Below are 20,483 nucleotides of genomic sequence, written 5' to 3'. Positions count from 1 at the left end.
GTCTGGAAGGGTGTTTCTGGATGAAATTAACATTTGAATCGGTAGACTGAGGAAAGCAGATTGCCCTCCCCAATCAGTTGAAGGGCTGACTAGAACAAAAGGCTGGCCCTCCCGCGAGGAAGAGGGAACTCCTCCTGCCCGACTGCCGTTAAGCTGGGAGATCACTTTTCTCCGGCTTTTGGACTCACACGGAAACATCTGTTCTTCCTGGGTCTTGGCCCTGCCAGTCTTTGGCCTAGGCCTACACTGTCGCCCCCCTGGTTCCCAGGCCTTTAGACTTGGACTGGAGCCACGCCGCCAACTCTCCTGAGTCTCTGCATCTCCAGTTTGCTGACTGAGGATCTGGGGACTTATCAGCCTCCACAACTGTGTGAGCCAATTCCTTATAATAAATCTTTCTAAATGTATACACATCCTATTGGTTCTGTTTCCCTGGAGAACCCTAATACACGTCATAAAGCTTAATTGTATTGACACTGTTTCCACAGAGCCAGAGTGATAACAACACAGGGGGTAGGTGGCTTTCGTGTTCTTTGGTGCTTTAAATTGGAATGGATTTCTAATTCTACACAGAGGTAGGTAGTTACGAGTATGTCAGAGATATTCTTTAGAGATTTAAGCAAAATGGTGGACCATACTGTTGCAACAGAAAGTAAGCATTTTCCCTTTAAGAAATGTGATTTTAAAGGTTTGCTTCGTCCTTAATGTTTTTTGTTTTAATACTTGAGACTAAATGACAACCAAATGCCAACTTCATACTCAAAATCAATAAAGATGTGGTTTAAAGTACAGAAACTATACACAACTTGTCAATAAAGTAGGGTTCGGCTTAAAAACATTCTGTAAAGATTTCTCAGCTCAAAAATATCCTATGATCCAAGGAAAGAAATGAAGATAGGCAAGATGACACATGACTGCACAAATGTAAAGTTTCCAAAGTAAAGAAAACTACGTTTCTGCATTAGTCACTCATTAGGCACAGCTGTACACCCAGAAATAGGTATTCAATAGAATTTGTGACGAATCTACTTGAAGGCATTATGTGTGTTTACTTCAATAGAATAAGTAAGGAAGTTATATGAAATAAACAGACTATAAAAGGTATTTACGTAACCCAGAAAACCTACATGCTTTATCTTCATTTTAACACTTTTAAGGTTTTCTTTGCAAAATTCGGATTCATTTGAAAATTCATCAGTGACAGAATTCTGAAAAATAAAGAAAAAACAGAACTAATAAATGTCTACTACGCACCCAGTGCACAAACAGCACTTTCTTTCTATATATTATCTTACATCTCAAAAAACATTTTTTGAAGGAGATATTATTATTCTTTACAAATAAGAAAATTAAAATACCTCAAAAGGTCAGAAAACTTAAGTGAACGGCCTAGCCAGTATCTGAAGTTAAGTGACTCCAAACCCCGCAGGACATCACCCTCTTTAAACCACCATAATACATACACCAGTGAGGCCACGCTCCCCTTTGTTGCACTCAGGGAAAAGAAAATCAAAACACAAACCTCTCTCAGCCGCTCTCATTTTAAGTACTCAGGCCTCCTGGAGCAACCACCAACCCGCTCCTCCTGGGTCCCCATCCTCCTCAGGCCCTGCCAGAGCTCTGCCCTGCCTGCTCTCTAGGGTCAACCTTCCTCCACACTCTTCCAAAACCCACCAGCAGGAACAGCTTTTCTATTAAAAGCCCAAAGTCGAAGAGTTAGACGGAACAAATTCCTTTCCATATAAATCAAAAAGCCCTTGTATTCATATACTTGACTTTTAAGAATTTTGACAAACAATATTTCAGTACACCTCTTTGAGCTTTGAGAACAAAATATTAATATATTTGGCACTAAATGAAGACATGGTGACCTAGCCCTCAAATATGAAGACGACGCAAAAACAAACCAATGCTGGATCATAATCATGATTCAAGATGACGTTGGTGTGCTACAAAAATTGGGCGAAACTACCAACATAAAACTTAACTAAGGTGTATTTAGATTCCAAAACATAATTATACTTCCAAACCTATTCTTCTACTTCTATTAAGTAGAAGTCAACAAGCAACAAATAATTGTAAAGCATCTACCGTGTTTCCCCGAAAATAAGACCTAGCCAATCAGCTCTAATGCGTCTTTTGGAGCAAAAATTAATATAAGACCTGGTATTATGTTATGTTATATTATATTACATTACATTATATTATATTATATTATATTATATAAGACCCGGTCTTATAGTAAAATAAGACCGGGTCTTATATTAATTTTTGCTCCAAAAGATGCATTAGAGCTGATTGTCTGGCTAGGTCTTATTTTTGGGGAAACACGGTACAGAGTGCAAAGCTCTATGCTAACATCTTTGAATACAACCAGTGGTGAGCTAGACAGACAGTGTAACTGTACTCGAAATACTAAAGGTGCACTGCGGGGGGACAAGGGGAGGAATACAACAACAACAACAAAAAGAATAAACAACTTTTAAAAAGTGGGGTATGCAGGAAAGGGAAGAGGAGGGTGCTAAGAGATCACAGAGCCAAAGCCAGTAACCGAGGCTAGGGAGTTAAGGAAGGGTCCTCAGAGGAGATGATGTTTCAACTGAGAACAAAAGAGGAGTCAGGCAGGGACAGGTGGAAGGAAGGGAAGGAGATGCATCAGCCTGAAAGAAGGCTCTGAAACGCCAGAGTAGAGCACACCAAAGGAAATGAAACAAGTTCAGTATGGCTGCCATATAAAGTGGAAGGCAGATAGGGGCAAGAGTTGGGCTACTAGAGAAATATAAAGGAACCAGGTAACACAGGGCCTTGCAATGATATGCAGTTGGAATTTAATATTGAAGGCAACAGGAAGCCACTTGTGCGCTTGAACAAATGCAGTGGCTTGATTATGGCCCCTCTTAATCAAAGAAGAAGGATACTGGAAAAATATTTTAACAGCTTTATCTTTCAAACATACTAGCAATAACCAGTTGGAAAATACAATAGAAAAATAAAGGGATTCCACTTACAATTACAACAGAAAGTATAGAATAGAGAAGAATAAAATTAACAATTTGTAAAATCTGTATAAAAAAACTAATCTTTCGGGGCCGGCCCGGTGGTTCAGGCGGTTAGAGCTCCGTGCTCCTAACTCCGAAGGCTGCTGGTTCGATTCCCACATGGGCCAGTGGGCTCTCAACCACAAGGATGCCAGTTCGATTCCTCGACTCCCACAAGGGATAGTGGGCAGCGCCCCCTGCAACTAAAATTGAACACGGCACCTTGAGCTGAGATGCCGCTGAGCTCCCGGATGGGCTCAGTTGGTTGGAGCGCGTCCTCTCAACCAAGGTTGCTGGTTTCGACTTCCACAAGGGATGGTGGGCTGCGCCCCCTACAACTAGCAAGGCAACTGGACCTGGAGCTGAGCTGCGCCCTCCACAACTAAGGCTGAAAGGACAACAACTTGAAGCTGAACGGCGCCCTCCACAACTAAGATTGAAAGGACAACAACTTGACTTGGGAAAAAAGTCCTGGAAGTACACACTGTTCCCCCAATAAAGTCCTGTTCCCTTTCCCCAATTAAAAAAAAAAAAAAAACTAATCTTTCTCAAAGGCAGAAGTGAAAATTTGGGAAACACTGACACAATGTTATTAGAAAGAAAGGCACAACATTATAACATTGCCAATTCTTCACAAACTAATTTACAGATTAAACACAGTTCCATTAAAATCCTAATCCAAAGTCCTTAGAAAATCATGAAGAAGCAATGAGGGGGATCTTGACTACCAGATGTGAAAATAAATCTAAAACACTGAACAAGAGATCAATGACTACGAGTAGAATAGATATTCCAAAAAGAAGTCTTTATGGAATAATTTAACAGAATAAAAGAGGAAAGCACACCAAATCTTATCATTGTTCTTTTCTTTTATCACCCAACTTGTAAAGTATATATTTGCTGTTCATTTTCTCTGTCCCTCTCAACTGGACTGCAAGCTACAAGAGGGAAAGTCCCATGCCTGCTTAATTCACTGTATACCTAGCACCACAATGCCTCGCATGTAAGCACACAATAAATATTTGTTGGATAAATGAATTAAGCAGTGGAAGGCAACAGATTATTCAACAAGAGACATTTGGAAAACTGGAAGACAATTAAAAATTAGATTATCCCCTCATATTACATACCAATATAGTTTCCAGATGGTTCTAAAATGTAAATATATTTAAAAATTCAAAGCCAAAAAAAGAAAATATACGTGAATATTTATCTAGTAGTCCAGAGCTCTGCAAATGATGGCCTGCAGGCCAAATCAGCCATGCCCATTAATTTATATATTGTCTATGGCTGTTTTTACACTATAATACCAAAATTGAGTAGTTGCAACGGAGACCATGCAAGACCTGGCAGAGACCTGCAAGGCCAACAATATTTATTATCTGGCCTCTTACAGAAAAAGTTTGCCAATCCCCAATCTACTCTCTTAATGTGGATTTTCTAAGCCCAATCCTGTCTGGACATCACAATCACCTGTGAAACTCAGACTTAATGAATCTCCATTAAATCCCAGTAGGAAGGGATCAAAAACCTAAATGTAAGAGCTAAGACTATAAAATGCTTAGAAGAAAACATAATTGTAAATCTTCATGACCTTGGATTAGGCAATGATTTCTTAGATATGACACCAAAAGCAAAAGTCACCAAAGAAAAAATAAATTAAACTTCATCAAAATCAAAACTTTTGTGCATCAAAGTACATTATCAACAAAGTGAAAATACAACCCACAGAATGGGAGAAAATATTTGCAAGTCACATGTCTGATAAGGAACGTGGCTCCAGAATATACAAAGAACTCTTGCGACTTAACAACAATAAGACACATAACCCATTTTTTTAGTGTGCAAAGGATTTGCATAGACATTTCTCCAAACAAGATATCTGAATGATAAAGAAGCACATGAAAAGATGGTCAATATCATTAGTCATTAGGGAAATAAATGCAAACCAGAACCACAATGTAATAGCACTTCACACCCATAGAACGGTGATGATGAAAAAGACAATAGTAAGTGTTGGAGAGGATGTAGAGAAATTGGAATCCTCATATGTTGCTGGTGGGGATGTAAAAGGTAAAATACATTAATGCGGGAGGCTCTGGATGTGTGGGAGTAGGGGGTGTGGAGGAAATCTGAGCAGCTGCCAATTTTGCTGTAAGCCTAAAACTGCTCTGAAAAATAAAATATATTAAAAATAAAAGTTTTCCAATAGCTGAATCAAGTATCCTTTTTTAAAATTTATGTTTAATTAAAATTAAATATAAAATTAAAAATTTAGTTCCCCAGTCACATTGGCCACATTTCAAGTACTCAGTTTCCATATATGGCTAGTGGCTATGGATCTATGTCTTTGGATCAGACAGTTCAGGTCTACTCAATCTTGAACAAAGAGTGAAGTTGGAAGACATACAGCCACATATTAAGACTTATAAAGCTAAAGAATTAGCACAGTGTGATATTGGCACAAGAATAGAACCAATGAACAAAATAGAGGCTCACATATATATGGTCACTTGATTTATGTCAAAAGTAGCCCTGCAATAGTGCAGAAAAAAGATCTCTATTCAAAAAATATTCCTGAATCAACTGCAAAACAACATGGGAAAAAAAATAAAGCTTTACCACACCCAACATTATACACAAAAATTAATTCCAAATGGATCATAGATCTAAATGTGAAAAGTAAAACAACAAAGCTTCTAAAAGATAATTTAAGAATATCTGCATGACCTTAAGGTGAACAAAGATTCCTTAAATAGGGTACACAAAAAAAGACTAATAAGTGGACTACATTAAAATTACAGATTTCTTTTCAGTAAAAGACTCCATTAAAGAGTGAAAATGCAAGCCACAGACTGGTAAAAAATATTTACAATCTATATATTTGCCTAAAAACTCATATCCAGAATATATAAAGAATTCCTACGATTCACTAAGAAATAGAATCCAGCAATTCCACTTCTGGGTGTTTATGCAAATAGAAACAAAATCACTACCTCAAAAAGATATCTGCATCCCCATATTCATTGCAGCATTATGTATAATAGCCAAGACATGAAAACAACCAGTGTCCATCAACAGATGAATGGATAAATCAGTAGTAGTATAAATCAGGAAGTTGATTACTGCTGCAAGTAAAAAGCTAGTGACTTAGAGGGTGCACAATGGGAGCTTCCAGGTACTACAAATGTTCTATTGCTTCATTTAGGTTGTATTTACACAGATCTATTCTTTTTATGAAAAAATTACTGAGCTTTATACTTATCATTTGTATAATTTTCTAAATGAATCTTATACTTCAATAAGTATACTTTAAAAATAAAGTAAACAGGTGGTCAGTTAGTTCAGTTGGTTAGAGCATGGTGCTAGTAATAACACCAAGGTGGCCTGTTCAATCTCTGCATGGGCCACTGTGAGTTGCGCCCTCCTTAAATAAATAAATAAATAAAAATAAAGTTAACAGCAGTTGTCTTTTCTGCATTTTCTATGTACATATAATAGTTTATAATTAAAAATAATTTATTTTTTAAATAGAAAAAAATAACTAATCAAATACAAATTGGAAAGACCTGTCTTAATAGCCCTACGAGTCTTAAAGTGAGACATGAATATAACTTGGCCACCAAAAGTTTGCAACAGGACAGAGAAAAAGTAACCTACAATTAGGGCTATCCAAAAATGAATAGGATGCCTCAAAAAGAAACAATTAAGGCAGAAATTACACTATACTCATCTGACATTTGACTACATGACCCAGAGGTCCTCTTCAACTCTAATATTCTATGATTCTATGAAATGCTATGTTTATATATTGTTGCACAGCAAATAATTCACAACTACTTGAGTTCCTTTGAAAACAGTATCCATAAGCAGTATCTTATAAATGAAAATATTTTACCTTAGTGACTTACCTGCATACTATAAATCAAATTTCAACAGCTTTCTTTTAAACATCATGACGAAAGTAATAATTTGTATTTTCTAAGACCCTCTCTAGATGTTCAGAATATCCAGAGAAAAGGTACTTAATTAAGTGCAGGAGAACAAAAACCATCCCTGGCTATCTACTGAAGCCCTTTGAACAATCTTAGAAAAATCAAAACTGTATTTTCTAGAATTCAAAGCACTGAAATCAGACCGAGCCCTTTGCCATTGTTAATATAAGTGAGTCCTCCCCCAATTAAAATGGTTTTAGTAATTCTATATAGTGTTCAGATCATTCCATTTCTATTCACTGACTGGAACCCACCACCTCTAGCATTTCAGCATTAATATTTCAATTACTACTAGCATAGTCCCACATTTAAAAAACATTTCTTATAGTTTGCACAGGACTTTCTTATATAATAAATTATTTGAGCTTCATGAAAAGTAGTGAGGATAATTAATCCCATTATACAGATGAGAAAACAGAAATACCAAGTTAAATGATTGATTCAGTATTACAGAATGAAACCAAAATCACAATCTAACCAATGACATGACACTATGTAGAGAGGACCCTAAAGAGTCTACCAAAAAACTACTAGAGCTGATTAATGAATTCAATAAAGTAGCAGGATACAAAATTAATAATCAGAAATCAATTGTATTTTTAGACACCAATAACAAACTGTCCGAAAGAAAAATTAAGAAAACAATCCCACTTACAATTGTATCCAAAAGAAAATATCTAGTAATAAATTTAACCAAAGACCTGTACTAGGAAAATTATAAAACAAGAAATTGAGGAAAATACAAATAAATGGAAGCATACACCATGTTCATAGATAGGAAGAATTAACATTGTTAAAATGTCCTTACTACCCAAAGCAATCTATATATTCAGTGCAATCCCTATCAAAATACCAATTGCATTTTTCACAGAACTAGAACAAAGAATCCTAAAATTTATATGGAACCACAAAAGGCACCAAATAGCCAAAGCAATCTCGAGAAAGAAGAACAAAGTTTGAGTTATCATACTATCTGATATCAAATTATATTACAAGGCCATAGTAATCAGAACAGTATGGACATAAAAATAGGCACATAGATCAATGGAACAGAGTAGAGAGTCCAGAAATAAACCCATTCCTATATAGTCAATTAACCTATGACAAAGGAGGCAAGAATACACAATGAGATTAAGATAGTCTCTTCAATAAATGGTATTGAGATAAATAGACAGATACATGCAAAGGAAAAAAAATGAAACTAGACCACTTTCTTACTCCATATAGAATAAACTAAAAATGGATTAAAGACTTAAATGTAAGTAAGATCTGAAACCATAAAATTCCTAGAAGAAAACATAGTCAGTAAACTCTTTGACATTGCTCTTAGCAATATTTTTTTGGATGTCTCCTAAGCAAGGAAAAATAAATAAATAAATAAACAAATGGGACTACATCAAACTAGTTTTTTGCACAGCAAAGGAAACCATCAATAAAACGAAAAAACAACCTACTGAACGGGAGAAGATATTAGCCAATGATACTTCCACTAATTATGTAATTATATACATATATAATTATATATATGTGTAGTATATATATTTGGATATATGTAATATATATCCAAAATATATAAAGAACTCATAAAACTTAACACCAAAAAAACCAAATAATCAGATTAAAAATAGGCAGAAGACATGAATAGACATTTCTCCAAAGAGGACATACAGATGGCCAGTAGACATATGAAAAGATGCTCAACATCACTAATCACCAGAAAAACACAAATTAAAACCACAATGAGGTATCACCTCACACCTGTCAGGATGGCAATCATCAACAAATCAACAAATAACAAGTGTTAGCAAGGATGTGGAGAAAAGGGAACCCTCACGCACTCTTGGTGGCATTGCAAATTGGTGCAGCCACTATGGAAAACAGTATGAAGTTTCCTCAAAAAATTAAAAACAGAATTACCATATGACCCAGCAATCCCACTTCTGGGTATTTTTCCAAAGAAATCCAAAACATTAATTTGATGAAATATATGCATCCCTATGTTCATTGCAGCATTATTTACAATAGCCAAGATACGGAAGCAACCTAAGTGTCCATGGATAGACGACTGGATAGAAGATGTTGAACATATATACAATGGAATATTACTCTGCCAGAAAAAAGAATGAAATCTTACCATTTGCAACAACATTGATGGACCCAGGCGTTATTATGCTAAGTGAAGTAAGTCAGACAGAGAAAAACAAATACCGTATGATTTCACTTATATGTGGAACCCAAAAAACAAATGAACAAACAAAACAGAAACAAACTCATAATAAAAAGAACATTTTGATGGTTGCCAGATAAGAAGGGGTTGGGGGGATAGACAATAAAGGAGGAAGAGATTAAGAAGTACAAATTGGTAGTTACAAAATAGTCACAGTGATGTAAAGTACAGCGTAGGGAATATGGTCAATAATATTATAATAACTATGTCTGGTGCCAGGTGGGTACTAGACTTATCGGGGGGATCACTTCATAAGTTATATAAATGTCTAACCACTATCCTATACATTTGAAACTGACATAATATTTAATGTCAACTGTAATTTAAAAATAATTTTTTAAATAAAAATTAAGAAAATAAAAGTAGATCTAAAAAGAAAACTCACAATCTAGTCTGCCCAGGTCACATTTTATTATTCATCTGGTGTCCCATATATTCACCAGTCCTAAGAAAATTCATCCAAGTAGCAGTTATAGAATAAAAGGAGCTTCACTTCTTCACAAAAAGAAAGAAGATTGTTGCCAAAAAGAATACACACTTAGTTAAATGATATCAAAACTATATAAGGAATTTAGATTTCCAGTTTAAAATGTTTACCCAACTGCTGAGAGAAAAATGCACAATCAGGAAAAGCACATTTAATATTTCTAAAGGGCTGGATTAAAATTTCAGCTGTAAACTTCATTACTGTAATTAGATTTTTAATGCATATTTATTAAACATCCATTCAAATACTGTGTTCACAATTATTCATGAGTTATTTGTACATGTGCTAATTTTAACAAACTATAAACAGTCGCCACTGACCAGAAATGTTCTCCTACAATGCCAGAAGCCCATGCTAAGGTCATAGGCAGCCCATTTATGCCCTAATATGTTTAATCATACCCAAAAGACAAATATTCAGCTGCTTTTTGAAAACTGCAATGGTCATCAATGACCCAAAAAGTCAGATTTACTAGTGACATTAAAGACCTATGTTTGATTCAGTAATGAAAAAAACAAGTACAGAATAGAAGAAAATCAAATTTTAACTAAACTCTTTCTTTAGAAAAACAACATAAGCCATCATTAAGGAATGCATCGTGAGATGATTTACTTTATTTATAAAAGGCTGATTTAGGAACTTTAAAAGGGTGCTTTTGATTTAAGTAGAAAAATTATGAAAATTAAAACTAAATGCTTGCTGGTTATCATTCTTTTCCTTTAGAAGCTAGTTAACCTTAAATGTGCCAATGTGTATAACTTTACAAAAGAAAAGAAATAGTACTTTAAATTTCATGATAACAAATCAGTAGAATACTGCCTAAAAATCTGAGTAAAGCTATTCTGAAGTAATTATAGGCATGGCCTAGCATACTGAGTAACTCCTTAATATTCACCCTGTTCATACACTATTTAATAATGAGATGTAAGGGATCTATTTTCCTTCAAAAGATAAAGAAAAGTAACATCTCTTCATTCTATTCATTTATTTTAAATTTTATACCCTCACACACATATATAAATGAGAATTTTAAAATGGAATCTTACATATGTGTACCCCTATGTTCATTGCCACATTATTCATGGTGGCCTAGACATGGAAACAACTGAAGTGTCCTTCAACAGATGATTGGATAAAGAAGATGTGGTACATATATACAGTATAATATTGCTCAGCCATAAGAAAAGATGAAATATTGCCATTTGTAACAACATGGATGAATCTTGAGATTATCATGCTAAGCGAAATAAGACAGAAAAAGTTGAGAACCATATGACTTCACTCATATGTGGGATATAAAACTGAAAGCACCAAACAAACAAAAACTCATATACCCAATACAAAAGTTTGGTGGTTACCAGAGGGTAAGGAGGGAAAGAGGCTGGTAGAAGAAGGGTCATCTATATGGTGATGGAAGGAGATTTGACTTTGGGAGGTGAACACACAATACAATATATATATGATTTATTATAGAATTATATACTTGAAACCTATATAATTGCATTAACCAATGTCACCCCAATAAATATAATAAAGTAATATTAAAAATAAAATAACTAATAAATTAAATGGACTCTTACAGGAGTTACATTTAAGATACAAATTGCATTAAGAAGCTATGAAGGAAATACTCTAAAAATTTTATGTTTATGCTTTAAAATTTGTTGAAAACTGCCACACCTAGTCAAGAATAAGGTTAGATACTGTACTGAAAAAGTAACTTCTAGAATGATCTGGATGAAAAGAAGAAATAAGAAGGGACAAGCAGGTCAGTGAAAGAAGGTTATAAAAAAAAGACCCTGAAGTACCTCCAGTAGAAATGAGGCGTAGAAATGAGACCTCAGTGGAGGATTTTAGGTCTTAGGCAAGGAAGACAAAACACAGCAGGAACAGACACATTCAAAAGGGAGAAATTAGAACAAATCTTAGTCACAGGTCAGAGAAAACATGAGTAACCTAAGAAATCAAGCTGAAGCTAGATGAACTTTTGTCAGAGAATTCATAGAGCATATACTGCACTGGGCCCAAACGCTGAACTACCAATTTCTAGACCCTTAACATCCATTATTTCTGTGGTGCTTTTTGTGAAAAGACAAATCCAAAATATTTATACACTATTTAAATAGTCATCATTTACTTAAACAAAGAGAATAAAGCTCTTAAGGAATGAAGTAGTGCTAATAAACAGTAGCTCAATAATCCATTTCTGGACCTTTGAAGTTCCTTTCCATCACTTCTACTCTTGGGCCCGCCCTATTTCATCTGCCCCACCCTCTACTCTAGAACTACATCTAGGGTACTAGTCATGCTTATATAATAAGCTGTGCTATGTTGTAAAAAAAAAAATTAATGGAAAGTAACCATTATCGTATAGTTAGTCTCAGGAGTAGACATGAACATTCTTTCCTAATATGATAATAAATGTTAACGGAGATCCAAAAAACATGAAGTTTCATTTAGAGTGTTCATCTATTTGGGTAAATAAACATGCAAAGCCCATTTTCTTAACTATGAATCTATACTATGAACAAGTTATACCAATTCATATGGCTAAGGTAGGTTAGTTCTACTCGTATTAACACCTAATTGAGATCTCCTGTGTACATTTACTAAAGAGATTGTGGAGCTAAAGGTAAATACGATTCATCATTTAATAGAAACACCTAAAAATATAACATTGAGACACAGAAGGATACTAAAATAATAAGAAATCCCAAGATGTGACTCACATTACCTTGCCTCTAGGAAATAAACTTAAATTCTAAGGTTTGCTTACATAAAATAGAATTTCAGATATGCTAATTTTCAGTTTTAGAAAACCTAGAAACATTTTCCTCCTTGGCTTCTCTCCTAGTTCTCCTATGACCTCACTGCTCCGTGCCAAGATCCCATTCTTCAGCATTAAAATGTCAGTTTTCCTCAAGGACTCAACCTCAGCCTTTTCTCCTTTTCACTCCACAAATATTCCCAGGCAAGTTCTTCCATTCTCAGGGCTCCCAACACCTCAAATTTCCTTTCTTAGTCCCAGATCCCCATATTTCCTACACCTAATTGGATTTATTTACCTGGAAGCGTCATAAACACCTCAAATATAACAAATCCAAAATGTGATCTCCCCCTAAAATGCCCTGGGCTTACTTTTTGTTTTGTTTGCCTTGATAGGTAGCTTGGCAATGCCATTAAATTACCCAAACTAGGAAACCTAAACTGACCTTAACTCCTCTCTTTCCTTGTCTCTCCTAAAGCCTGTCAATTCTATCAAAGCAGTGTCTCTGAATTTCCTCCTTAGTTGCCCTGCTCTTCATCCTCACGAGGGCAGTAACTGGGGCCCTAAAACACTTTCCCCTGAACTATTACAACTTCCTTCTAAACAATCACCCTGCTTCCAATATCCCCACCCCCACCCCCCATCCCAGGCATTCCTGATGTTTCTCGGGTGGCCACAAGAATAATCATGCTAAAAAAATCTGACCACTTCCTAAGAAACCTCCAACAGCATCCCACAGAGCCTGACATCACCTTGAAACGCGTACAGGGCTCTTCTAACCAGATCCCAGCCCATCCTCCAAGCTTCATCTCTAGCTGTGCTCACGAATGGACCATAAGCAAATTAGGGCTATGTACAGCTCCCTTCTATACTTTTGCTAAAAAACCCTTCCCTCTCCAAGCAGAGCTGCTTTCTCCGCTGTAGTCCTTCAATATTCCAGATGGGCCTAGATCATGGTGTTATTAATGTTCATTGTTATGGTAAGTAGCTAGCGGAACATAGTGGTTAAGTTTGCGGTTCTGGCAAAAATGTCTGGGTTCAAATCCCAGTTCAGTGGCCATGCCTACTTATTCATCTATAAAACAAAGATAAAATAATTTTATATATTGAGTTTTTATGAAGATTAAATTATGAGAGAGAGAAACTGCTAGCAGACTCCCTGGAACAAAGAAAGGGCTCAGTAAGTGTTAGCTATTGTAATTTCATTTCCCATCCAAGACTGAGCTATTTAAGGGCTGGGACTCAATTTCATTCACTTTCCCCACACACACACACACACACTTAATACAAGGATTTAACTGAATTAGCAATTTTGAGGCATTTAACACCCACACCATGGACACTCTGATTCCTAATAAAATGCTTCCCCTTAACTATCTAGACGTCTAGTTGAATAGCTGTTGCATTAAATGAAGATACACTAAGACCTAAAAGAAAACAAGCGTGAAATCAAAATTGAGCATACATACTTAAATTACATAAGATATCAAATTTCACTTTCAATTTTTAATAATCTTACTAATGGAAATACACCTATCTCAAAATAGAATTCATAATGTATTTCCTAAGGAGTTTAAAGTTAGGCAATCAGGTGATTTCGATGAACAGCATTTTAGGACCCTTCAAGTTTTCACAGTTCCAATTTCCAAAATGTCTTGGAGCCAGGGCTGGCATTAAAGCTTAGATGACACATAAAAACAAAGTTAAGAACATGCAAAATAAAATAAAAAAACACGCTCTTCCTTTCCCCTCATTCTTTTCCTTTATCTATTTTATTCTTTTAACATGAAGCCACTGCTTTCATCACATTACACTGTAGTAAGTAGTAGACTTGAAAAGATGAAAAAAGGAGATAAAATATAAAAATAAACAGTAAATAACCAAAAAAATCAAGAAAGTCATAGAAAAATTTGTAAATCAGACTCTAAATACTATACATCTCAACTTAAATTTTTCTTTTATTTAAAGAGGGAAGGGAGTATCTTTAGTTACAGTAAATTGACCTCTATCCTAATTGCATTTTCATCAAATCTCCACACTCAGCAAAATTTTGAGTACAGAAGGTAGTAATGAGTACAGGTTAATAGCATAGTCTTTAGGTTCGGTTGTAAGTCCAAGTATAGCCTTTACCTGAACCCACAAGTTCTGCCACTTACCTAGCCATGTAACTTCCACAATCTTGGATTCATCATCCCCCAAATAATAATTAAATGAGATAATGTATATAGAAGGCACTCAGCATAATGTTATGTAGAAATCACTCAGTATTGCATGACGTAGAATAAGCATTCAGTAAATCTTATGTCATTAGGATGATGTTCCTTAAATCCTAATTTTCATAAATTATGGTACATGCATAGAATGGAATTCTATTTTAACCATTTAAAATATGAGGCAGAGTTCTATACTTATTGATATAGAATGATCTCCAAGATACACTAAATAAAATAATAAAAAAGGAACAGAACAGTGTGTGTGTGTTACCACATCTATTTTTTTAAATACATATATTTATGTTTGTACATACACAGAATGTCTCTTCAAGCGTACATAAGCAACTAATATAGAGGTTGCCTCTTGGGAGGAAAACTAAGCAGCTAGGAAACAGGAGTGGAAGAGAGTTTTATGTTTTATTGTATTTCTTCTTCCACCTTTTGAATTTTGTATCACTTGCTTTTATTGCCTATTCCAAAAATTAAAGTTTATAATATGATCCAAACCTTATGATACCAAAATATTCCATTACAAATGAAGTGGATTACGCTAAACTTTGCAGAAAAACCTAAGATGATAATCACAGTTCTAGTAGTAATTTCAACTCTATTGATGATAATAGTCAAAGACTGATGGAGTTTTAGCTAAATTTGCCAATGAGAATTAATTTATTAAGACATATGAGAGGGGGTTGCTTGGAAATGAGAAAAGGGGAAGCATAAGTATGTGGATGGGAAAGACAAGAATAACGTCCTTCATTCATTCCAAAACACATCTGCTCATCAGGCACCAAATACTGTGCTAAATCTGAGGAAACAATGACACCTGGTTCTTGCGTTTGAGTAGCCCGCAGCTTAGTGGGAACATACAAATAGAGAAGTAAAATTACCACTCCTTAACGCCTTGGTTACTCAAAATATACGTCCATTCATTCATGAACACATAACATGTAAATCAAGGAAGAAACAGTTTGATTTTTCAGGTCTTTCCAAGTGTCACAACAAAAATTAGTAACACTAAATGAAAAAAGTTGAATGAATGAAGCAAGCCGGGTGATAAAACACACCCCACTAAAGCCTCTACTGACTTGAAAAAGAACACGAAGAGTCCATTCCTCAATCTGCGAATGCTTGTGGACTTCTGTTCCCAGAATCCCAAGAGCCAGAGGTCCCCGAGGGCCCGCAGGGGTCCGAGGCGTGGCTTTCAGATCCAGTGCCTGGTCACCAGCCTGGACCGCTTGGGAAAGTGCAAGGTGGAAGGGTCCCCAGACCCCAACCCCACACTAGCATCTCTTCTACCCAGGCACTCCCACACCTGGGCTCACCAGGTCTTAGCTCTCTAACGGCCTGGAGGAACAAACTCCGGGTCGACCTCTGACCCTTAAAATGACACTCTGGGCCAGCTCCCTCAGTGCTCAGGACTCCTTTATGGGCAGGCAGTAACAGAAGAGCAAGAGAAACTGAAACTCTTTTCCAGGGGCCCTGGGCTCCGAAAACCGTGACACGAGGAGGCAGCTGGGGGAGATCGAGAAGAGAGGGTGACTGACCGAGGCTTCCCGGTCATTTGCAGTCGGCTCGGCCTACTCATGGCACAATCACTGACCTTTCCAAAAGGGGTTCCCAGGGGCGGTGGCCGGAGGGGCGAGAGCAGCGGACCAGGCTCTGCACCCAAAACATCTCCCTCTCAGCCGGCTCTGCACTAATCGCAGAGTAACCAAGGGCGACAGGGAGGCCGCCATCTTGAGCTCCGTACAAGCGGAGGAAGAGGAAAACTTTATTGAAACCCTGAAGAGAAACGGTGGCACAGACAAATCCAACCGTGCTCACGGAAGACTCCGCCCGAGAAAACTAAAGGGAGCAGCCCAGGACAGCGACCTCCTGTAACCTGGAGGCGGGCTGGACTCGCGTGCCCTTCTGTCCTTTGGGAGCAGCCCGCCAGGACTACGACTCCCAGTATGCAGTGCGGCGGCGCCGAGAGCGGGGTGAGCAGCTCTAGGCTTAGGGCTTGGGCAGGTCTGCGCCCAGTTCCAGCTGCAGAGGAACCCAAAACATTATCAAGGAATTGGGATATATGACGTGTAACCACCCCTGAGCCTTTTCAATTGGCGTATTTGACCAAGATTACGAAGCCACAACCCAATGGGTCCTCATATTTTAAGGAAACATTGTTACCTCATCACATCTCCCTAAATAGTAGCCCCAATTTTTTTGCCTCCAGCGCCCAACTCATCTTTGGCAGAGTACCTGAAGTGTGTTCCTACCCCTTTTGTTTTCTGTATTAGAATAACATAAATCATTCTCAATATGACATACGCTCAAATGTTTTGAAAGAATTTATAAGTGACATGGGAAAGCCAATGGCCCAAGATGGACAGTGAGTGGATGAAGTGGCTATGCGGTAGTGTATCCAAAGAGGACTTTCTAAGTGATCTGCCCTAATTTTATTAAACAAAAAGTGTACTGAAGCACTATGTTAAACAAAAAGTGTACTGAAGCACAATGATAAGTGTGTTGGGAATACCAATTGCCGTCCAGAAGAGGCTGGCAATCCACTGAGATGGGTGAAGAAAGAGACAAAAGATTCTACCAGGTGTTGTGGAATCAGTGAAAGGAGAGGACTTTAGCTGGGAAATCTGGAAGGCTTCTAGAAGCTTTACTTTTAACAGGAGATGACCTTCCAAGAACAGAGTGAGTGAGCTAAGGCAGACAGGAAAGAAAGTCTGGACTACAGAAAGGAGAAAGCCAAGTTTCAGCTATGTGGAAACTAAATGAAAATAGTGTACTAGAAAGAGTTCCAGGAAATTAGGCAGTTGATCCACAATAGAAAAGTGATTCCAAAGAAACAGGAAAAGGAGAGCATAGCATGGTATAATAGTTGGGAGACTTCTCTACTAACTCTAGTAAACCATTTATGGAAAAAAATATTTTGATTGTATCTTTCAAAATAAGTTCATTTAAACTTATTAGTTGTTTTCTGTCTTTAATTCTGTTATCTGATAGGACAAACTGTTCCTCCATGCTATGGTTGATTTTTTTTTTCATTTAGTGTTACTAATTTTTGTTGTGACACTTGGAAAGACCTGAAAAATCAAACTGTTTCTTCCTTGATTTACATGTTTATCACACTCAAAAGACTTCGAGAGAGGTCTAGGTAACATTTTGTTTGCTCTGGGAAAACAATTGCTTGCCTTGGTCATTGAAATTTACCTTTTATCAGGGATTCCAACAGCTTAACAATTATGGAAGTGAAATAAGCATTCTTGAATATGCAAGCGGAGAGAAAGGTGGCAAATGAACTTTATTGTGTAAAAGTATAAGGTAACTTAGAGGGAAATAATGGGTTACATTTGTTGTATTAAAGAGAATTCATTATGACCAGAACACTAATTAAGAGGCACTATAAACTGGTTTATTAAAACATCAATTGTGTGCTACTGCTGTTCCTGTAATTGCTAAAGCAAATAAAAAAGCAAAAAATAACCCTAAAAGAAAATTTTAACATTATCAGAAAACTAATAGAAATAAATCAGAACATCAGGAAGCATTCTCTTGTCCTTATTTAAAAATCTCCCTAAAGTGCCAAGTTCTGGCATCTAATCTCAAAGACAAAACCACACTGAAAGTAACCAAAGAGAGACAAATAAAACAAATAATGAAATGGGAAAGAGAGTGGTCAATGGAAAATAGAAGTCAGAAGATAGTTTTGGGTTCTGATTTTGTCACTAACGTAATCTTTCCCTTTCTGTTTTCCTTATATATAAAAATAAGATGGTGTCTGTCCTAGCTAGTAACAGAGGTTATGTGCAAATTAAATAACAAAGAGTTAATCAAATACTCTTGTAAATAGAAATCGAGAGGGAATAAGACCAAAATCCAGGCAAAGCCAAGGACAACATGGATTCATGATATTTAAGAATTACAGAAGTAAGGAATATACTCTAAAGCCTGAAAAAAGTAGGGAGAATTTTTTAAATAGAAGAAAGCACTACTGAACCTTAACACCTCAAGTAGCGAATTTATGAAACTCATTAAAAGAAAAAACAAAATTTCAAAAAGGATTTAAATAACTGAGATGATAATCCATGATAAATATGGGTGATTGTTTATTTTTTTTCCAGTCTAGTACACTATGATTTTCCAACCCTAAATTGACCAGGTTGCCATCTTAAAGGGTGCCGTTGGGCCACTATCAGTGATAAACTGCAGAGGACATAGGCCATTGGCATGAACCAGCCAGGACACATTTCCTCATATTGTTGTTATTCTTATGACCATTTCCTTTGGGGTAAGAGGATACTCTAATACCTGATTCCCACTTCCGCTACTCCATCTGAGCCTTTTCTATCTCTCTAGATGACAACTGACCTGGTCAATTGCTCAGGCCATTTATCATAGAAGAGTCATCCTATGGTCTCCAGTTTCTCTCTCATCTCACAACCAGTTCTACAGTGAATTTTATTGGCTCCACCTTAGAAAGAGTCCAGAATCACTTTTCACCACCAACATTGCTACCACTCACCTTGGTGCAAATCACCATCATGCGCCTCCTGGATTATTGCAATTTCCTTCCAACTGGTCTCTGTTTCCACTCTTGCCCCCTATAATCTATTCTCCACACAGCGACCAGGTTTATTTTTTGAAATTTTAAGTTGAATCATGCCATTCCTGTCTATGTTTAACTCCCGCTAGCACGTTTCTCGGTCACTCAATTATTAAAACAGCTTATAAGGCCTCATGACTTGGACCCTAGCCAGCGATCTGATCTCATCTCATGCCACTCTCCCTTCCCCTCTCTCTAGTTCAACCACATTGGCTTTCTTGCTGTTCGTTTCCCACCTAAGGCCTTCTCAAATTACGTATAAAAATTACAATCCTGCAATCTCACTCAGCACTCCTTTTCCTCCTTTCCAGCTTTATTTTCTCCACAACACTTACCACTGCATAATACACACTTGACCAATTTATTAACTTATTATCTCTTCTTACTGCTCTTTCTAGATTTTAAGCTTCATATGGCAGGCATTTATGTCTGTTTTATTCACTGCTGTATCCTCAGAGCCTAGAATAATGCCTAGGTTAATAGACAATCAAAAAATGCTTGTTGGATGACTGAATGATTCATCTTAGTAAAAAATACAAACTTTATTACTGTTTTAGTCTTTCTGCAAAAAAGTAGACTACCTGCTTCAGGAAATCAGTGATGTTCCTAATATTTTAAGCCCATTTTAAAGATGAGTAAAAAAAGAAAAAACACCATCGTATTCAACAGCGCAAAAGTCGTTGGAACACAACTACAAGAGCCCTTGTTTTTCACTTATTTATCTATTCATTATTTGCATTACACATGGTTCCTCATAAATACATATTCTTCTAATTTAACAAAGAAACACTTCAGAGCTACAAGAAAATATCTGTCTTCTAAATTCCAACATTTGTGTTTAAAGATTCCTAACCAAAAATATAATTTAGATTACTTAATTTCAACAAGCTAAATAAATATGCCAAAGTACCTTATTAACTATGGAAAATAGAACTTCTAAACAAGATATACCAACCTCAGTAATATAAATTTATATAAATTTATAAATTTTGTTGCAAGCAGTCCATTCCTTCTAATAAGTAAGAAATACATACGTGTTAACCTTCCAACAAAAATTACCATTTCCTTTACCGAAACATTGTCTAACTTGTAACTAGAGACTGGCCAAAAACAGAATATTTCAAGTCAGGTCCAATGCTCAAATCTTTATTTAGTT

The 20,483-nt window shown here is 36.4% G+C and overlaps 1 protein-coding gene across 2 annotated transcripts in view; it reads right to left on the bottom strand.

The window, feature by feature from the left end:
- Positions 1-16,663, bottom strand: part of AFG1L (AFG1 like ATPase) — a 183,204-nt gene extending 166,541 nt beyond the window's left edge. For both annotated transcript variants that reach the window (XM_033101618.1, XM_033101627.1), the window contains exon 1: positions 16,331-16,663. In XM_033101618.1, the coding sequence (XP_032957509.1) occupies positions 16,331-16,466 (136 nt within the window). In that variant the 5' untranslated portion in view covers positions 16,467-16,663. The remainder of the gene's footprint in view (positions 1-16,330) is intronic.
- Between the last annotated feature and the right edge of the window lie 3,820 nt (positions 16,664-20,483).

The sequence above is a fragment of the Rhinolophus ferrumequinum genome, chromosome 3 (genome assembly GCF_004115265.2).
Source record: "Rhinolophus ferrumequinum isolate MPI-CBG mRhiFer1 chromosome 3, mRhiFer1_v1.p, whole genome shotgun sequence".
NCBI lineage: Eukaryota > Metazoa > Chordata > Mammalia > Chiroptera > Rhinolophidae > Rhinolophus > Rhinolophus ferrumequinum.
The sequence above is the reverse complement of the archived record's forward strand: the minus strand, read 5'-3'. Positions and strand labels throughout refer to the sequence as shown.